Source organism: Equus quagga, chromosome 1 (assembly GCF_021613505.1).
Source record: "Equus quagga isolate Etosha38 chromosome 1, UCLA_HA_Equagga_1.0, whole genome shotgun sequence".
Classification (NCBI taxonomy): Eukaryota; Metazoa; Chordata; class Mammalia; order Perissodactyla; family Equidae; genus Equus; species Equus quagga.
In genome coordinates this window covers 52,341,064-52,347,507 of record NC_060267.1, presented here as the reverse complement: position 1 = coordinate 52,347,507, position 6,444 = coordinate 52,341,064, and the positions used below count along the sequence as shown (strand labels likewise).

Genomic DNA, 6,444 nt, shown 5'->3' with positions numbered 1-6,444 from the left:
CCCCTGGAGTATGGCCCTCCTTGCAGCTTCCATTCAGGCAGGGAACAGGGGACAAGTCCAGATCAAGGGGATTGTGCAACTGGTTTCTGGGAAGCAGCGGCAGTTGAGGGATGTGAAAGACAATGATAAATGATGTTTGACCCTTCCTTCCAACTATACTTGAAGATTTCACTGTAGGGCTCTGGGAGGCTGCTACCAATTGATGATGTTAGCATCGCAAGACATAACTTCTGAGCCATGTTCAGTTTGTCATTAGCTTGTGTATAATATGGTAAACCCCTCACTTCCTGTGCCCTCACACTTCCTGTCTCCTTTATCCTACTATACATTTCTCCATAGTACTATCACTATCTGATATACATATCAGCTTATTGTCTGTCTCTCCCAGATTGTAAGGGATTTTGTCTCTTGCACTCTGCTCCATCTCTAGTCTGAGAACAATGCCTGGCACTTAGAAGGCATTCAATAAATGTCAGTAGGAAGAGAAAGAGAACAAAAGACGAGGAGAAGCGTTTTTATAAAGAATGTTTCAATTTATTTTATTATTTTAAATCTGAACCTGCATAAAATGATGGTTAGTTCCCTTTAGCTCAAAGCATCCTGGTGACATGAACTGGAGACCAGGCCAGGTTTAGACATTTGTTACTCACCATCAGGTCCAGTGGCCACAGCAATCAGCCCTGTGACTTAAGGTGCATCCACTGAGGCTGTGACAGCCCCAGCAGCAGGTGACACAGAGGGTTTTCTTGGGGTGATGGTGGGAAGCGGGCGGTGATCACTTACAATGGGTGCTAGAACAGGGCCCTCTCATAGCCTGTGGCCATCTGATGAGAGGGTACCTGAAGGGACACAGGGAAGGGTCCTGGCGCCTGGGAACTCTGGGCTAGAGAGACCCAGTTCTTTCACTGATGGACTCAAAAAAGGGTACCAAACTCCCAAAAGGATACAGCTCAAAAGAGGACCTACAAGAAACTTAAGCTTCGAGTTTCTGAGAAGCAGCATCATTTCTCTTCCTTCCTGTGCTCATTCTCTCGCTTGCTCTCTCTAATTCCTCTGTCTCTCTCTTCACACACACCCGCTTCAAGACCCCCTCAGGTCAGATCCAAGCAGACTGGCGGATGGACACCACACCAGTGTGGGTGCACTGACGTGCTTGTGCATGGTCTCTCACTGCTGCAGCGCCCCCTCGGCAGCGAGGCAGGCTCGCTCACACGTTGGTGTGCTGAGAACCAGACGACGCGAGGCTGCCCGGCTGGCTCCAGCCTGAGGGTGCCGAGCTGGCGGCCCGGCTCCTCCTGCTGTGCTGCCCCCCTCCCTGGCTCCTCTGGGCCAGCTCATCCATCACCTTGAGCTTCTCATGCTCCTCTTTCAGGAAGAAGTCCACCAACAAGCTCTTCTCTTTCTTGATCTGGTCGCTGATGTCCGTGGGGATATCCGGGATCATCCAGTCCACGAGGACGCTCAGGAACATCACAAGGTTCTGCCGAAAGCAAGGGAGGGGAGTTGAGAGGAGAGGCCTGGCCCAGTGGGACACTAGCGCGCCACTGTCCACCCTTGTCCCATCAGAGTGACCGCCTCAACAGTGGAGCTGGTGGTATGGCACAGGGGTGAAGAGCACAGACCCAGGAGTGGAACGCCTCCCTGCTCTTCTGGCTCCACTACTTACCAGCAGGTGATCTCAGCCAATGAGCACAATTATATCGTACACGGGTGTCCCTTGTGGTAAGTGGAATAGTTACAGTACCTACCTCCTGGCGTGGTGAGGATTAAATGAGTCAATGTCTCCCACATAGTGGAGCTTGGTCAGTGTTAGCTATTTCTTCTTCCCTTCTTCAAGTCCATCTCACATGTCCTCTTTTTGCTTCCTGGCCTCTAAGCCTCCAGACATGCCCTTCAGAGATCCAAGGGAAGAGGCACCGAGGCCCGGTGGCCTCTCCAGGGCTTGCTCTGGGCCATCTGCTCCTCTCTTCCTTCCAGCTGACCCTCTGTCCTCTATATCACAAATGGACCTTTGATTTCTGCCCTGACTTCTGGCCTCAGCCAACCTCACAGCCCCCTTACCCTTCCGTTCCACCACTCTAGTCACATCGGCTTGTCTGGGACCCCAGCCTCCAGCCTTCCTTCAGCAGTTTTAAGCTTTTGTGCACACTTAAAATTGGCTTTCTTCTCCCATCTGCTGAGCCCCATCCCCTCCCTTGTAAACACAGGACACCTTGTGTCATTGCGCTTCATTTTATTGTGCTTCACAGATACAGCATTTTTTGCAAGACCCTCCACCAGCAAAAAGATTACGACTTGCTGAAGGCTCAGATGATGGTTAGCATTTTTTAGCAATAAAATATTTTTAATTAAGGTACATTGTTTTTTTAGACATAATGCTATTGCACATTTAAGAGGCTACACTATAGTGTAAATATAACTTTTATAAGCACTGGGAAACCAAAAAATTCTTGTGACTTGCTTTATAGCGATATTCGCTTTATTGTGGTGGTCTGCAATGGGACCTGCACTATCTCCGAGTTATGGTGGCACAGGCAAGGTGAGGCCACCTTTCCCAGGGAGCATTTTCTGTCTGAGTGAGGGAATATATCACAACAGTGCCAGCACGACCCAGTAAATGCTAGCTACTTTTATAGTCTGATTCCCATTCCCTTCCCCTTCCCCCACGCTCTACCCAGCATTCCCCTGGGTGTGGCATTCTTCTCTACCTGCCGACTATATGCTCACTGTCTTCTCCCCTTTGAGATCCAGAGGACAGTGACTGAGCCCAGAGGGGATAGTCAGAGCACTGCTGTCTTCCATGCTGTAAACCTATTCCCAACTTGCCCTTGAACAGTCCATGCTCCTAGGGGACCCAGGGAAGACCTTGGGAACACCCTGCTGCTTCCAGAGGCTCCCAGGTGCCCTAGAGCGGCTTCATCAAGCCATGCACTCTTCTTTTAAAGCAACTCCTTCCTGTGTGCATGAATGTTACACGCGATGTACGGTAAAGTGAGGAGACTCCTCTGGGCGGGGCAGCAGGGGGATGTCTGAGCGATTTTTCAGATTTATCGTCCCATCTCTCCAGAGGAAGAATGGCTGTCTCCTTTAGGTGAAAGACTAGCCGATGGGCTTCTCCACTTCCTGGGCTGGGGTCCGGGGGCTGGATATTTTAGAGCCCTCCAGAGATTTGCCTTCGGGGAATACAAAAGCCTGAGGGAGACGGAGAGAAAAGGATCTGGGCTCATGCTGCAGCCCCACTGGAAGGCCGGCAGGACCCCGAGTGGGAGCAGGGCCTCGCGCAGAGAATCTCGGCAATGCAACTGGAGCTGCAGTGATTGTGGGAGATAGGAATCGCTGAGCTCAAGTTTGCTATTCATCCAGGGATGGAGGGATGGCTCTGGGGGCCCTTCCCACCAGATGTCTCAGGGGGTCAAACAGCACTAACAAAGGAAGGAGCCAGGCGGAGCGCTAGAAGAAAGGTTCAGAACTCAGCTGGGGTTATTTGTCTGCTCAGGGTCGAGACTCTGGTTTCCACAGCTCTTCCCACTTTGTTCTCTTGTCTTAGGTTTAAATGGGAGTCTATCTTCCAGCCTGCAACTTACTCCACATCTGTCCTGTAACCTTACTCTGTGCTTTATTCTACTTCTTGCAAATCCATCCGTTAATGGAAGCCCTCTCAAGACGGCTTCCCGCCTCAGCCAGGGAAGGGAGCACTCACTTCTGCCTGCCCCATGCGAACGCCCCTCATGTCACGGAGTGCCATGGAAACTGGAGATGCGGGGCCGGCAACAAGATGTCCCACACCCACATCCTGGCTTCTGGTTGACTCTTCCTTATCTGAACTCACCTGGAAGATTATGACAAATGCCAAACGGGCAGACAGAACGGACCAGTACTGTTTGGAAAACTCATATGGGTTCGGGGCCCATGGCGGCTCTCGGTAATCCTTAAACCTGCCCAAAGAGAAATGTGGTGTTAAACTTGGGCGGAGATGGAGGGAAGGGGGCTCCTCTGGGCGAGCTCTCAGGGGCAAAGCAGCAGCAAGCCCTTGGCTCTCAGACTTGGGAAATAGGGGAGGAGGGGAGGAATCCACGGCCCAACCAACATGTGTCCGTGGAATAAAAGGACCAACGTCCGAAAAAGCCACTGTCAGCCTAGAAATGTCTTTTTCTTACTCTCTCTCCAACATCCCCCAAAGCTAGCTCTGGTGTCTGGATTCTCCTTCCAGAGAAGCCCAGGACCCATGAGAGGAACCTAGGACAGTGGCTCCCTCCTGGCTCCCCCTAGCCTGTGGGCTGTGGAGGGGAGAGGGATCCAGACCTCATAAAGTGCTCTGCAGTCTGTGGGCTCAGTGAAGACGCAGGTACTAGCAGACAATCCTGGGCGTCGTCCCTGGTCAGCTGCTTTGGGATTACAGCCACAAGAGGGGCCAGCCTTGCTCGAATGCTGCATTCTTACACCGAAAGGAGGGCTAGTTCAGACCCAGCTGAAGGCTGAGTGAATTTGGAGGAGGGGGTCGGTAGAGGCAATAGTCACGGTTGGGCAGAATCCTCCTTTACTAACCATCTTTATAATCTGTCCATGTGGTTTAAGAAACAAAATGTCAGTGCCTGACGTGAGCTCATGCCTCCCTCTCAGACCCACGGAGAGGTCTAGGACTTTTCCTCATAGCTGGCTTTTCACTCCCATCGTGGGATGACTCATGTTAAAAATGGCTCTTTTTCTCAGACTCACTTTTTTCTAAGCCTCGAAAAATGACAAGAGTTGGTACCAGAATAATCATGACCCCACGTGGAACTGTTTCCTCCGTGGAAGTCAACGAATCTTTGATGCTCAGTAAAAGCAAAACAAGCCCTGGGCTGGGGGGGGAGGTGGTGGGGTGGCATCAGGCCACCCAGCAGGGTACATGGCTGTCAAGGAGGGCAGGGTGGGGACTCTGTCCGAAAACCGGCCAAGGAAGAAAATGAATGCATACTGAACACACAGTAGGCGTTAATCCCTGAGCAAGAAGCTTTTCTGGAGGCTTTCTCATTTTATCTTCACAACAACATCATCAGGCAGGCATTGATATCCCCATATAACACAGGGGGAAACTGAGGCTCAGAGAAGTTCAATTATCTGGCCAAGTCCTCATGGCCAGCAAGAGGTGGGGTCAAGGTGAGAATCCAAGTCTGGCTGAATTCAGGCTTTTCAGTCCTAGAGCACCTCACCAATAGCTGCAGTTTGGGGTGGGGGACTCAGAAATGGATGCTCTCTGCCCTGAAGGGACCAGCTGCTCTAAAAGACCCATGTTAAAGTCCAGTGGTTCCCAATTTCCCAAGGAGAGACAAGAGAAGAAGAGAAAAAAAAAAACGAGGAAGCTGAAAAGAGATGCACACAAACAGATAGAAAAAGACATCGCTACAGAGTCAGCAGCAGAAAGAGACAAACTGAGAACTGGATGCTAAGCATTTGACTAAGGCTGGGCAAGAGGCCAGGAGCTGCCCCCTCCCCACCCAACTCCCCCTGTTCCAACAGCTGATCACAGCTGTTGCAAGCTTGGTTTGACATCCGGATGAAAAGCAAAGCTAACTGCAGCCCAGCAAAATACCACGGGATTCATCAGATCCATCCGTGGCTGAGGACAGAAACATGGCCAGCTCCAGATTACGCTTGCTAATGGGAGAGAGGGAGAGCGTGGCTAAAGGAATAAGGACATCTTGGGGTGGGAAAAACTCAGACTCACCCACCCTCCTGCTGCCCCACAAAGGACCCCATGGCAGAAGGGAATTCATCCTAATCCTCTCAGGACCCTGGGAGGAGGGGCGCGACACACACGCCCACTCCTTCCATGGGGAAATCCTTGCCCGGTGTAGCCCAACGGCTCCTGCCGAAGCAGAGTGCGTCTCTCTTGTCCTCGAGCTTCATCTTTGAAGGAACAGCTGCTCACTGACCTCGGTATGACAGCCATCGCTCACCCCTCTTTTCCAGTCAGAAAAGAATCCATAAATAATCTAGTTCTGCCCACCTCTGCAACGAACTCGCCACAGTTTTTGGAAATGTCACTTTTCACCTTTCCCTTCCTGAGTGTCCAAAACATGTTTTGAATCTAACAGGCACATCCGTCTAATCAAGGATGTGGGGAGAGATTAACACAGAGATACGTCCAGAAAGCTCTATTTGAAAACACCTCTGTGCGACAGACTTCGGGTGGTGCTATTAGGAACTACGTGGCTCTGTTTGGAACTGGAGGGCAAGCTGTCCACAGAAAAAAGCAATGAGCAATTTAACGAATGATGCATCTGTTCATGATTCTCTTTCCAAAGCGCACATTTTAAAAACTGTGACCTACGGTAGTAAGAAATACATTTTGCATTAATGCACACATAATCTATATCACTAAGACAAAAATTATACTTGTTTTAAAAAAAAAAACCCTTATCCTTGCTGTGTGCAATGCACTGATGCTCTCCTGTTCTGGTC

At 50.6% G+C, this 6,444-nt stretch overlaps 1 protein-coding gene across 1 annotated transcript in view; it reads right to left on the bottom strand.

Moving 5' to 3' along the window:
• Positions 1 to 559: 559 nt before the first annotated feature.
• The window catches only part of ANO2 (anoctamin 2), a 325,024-nt gene continuing 319,139 nt past the window's right edge, over positions 560 to 6,444 (bottom strand). The window contains exons 24-25 of the mRNA XM_046676889.1: positions 3,830 to 3,935; positions 560 to 1,480 (exon numbers count right to left, since the gene is read on the bottom strand). Coding sequence (XP_046532845.1) covers positions 1,208 to 1,480; positions 3,830 to 3,935 — 379 coding nt within the window. The 3' untranslated portion in view covers positions 560 to 1,207. The remainder of the gene's footprint in view (positions 1,481 to 3,829; positions 3,936 to 6,444) is intronic.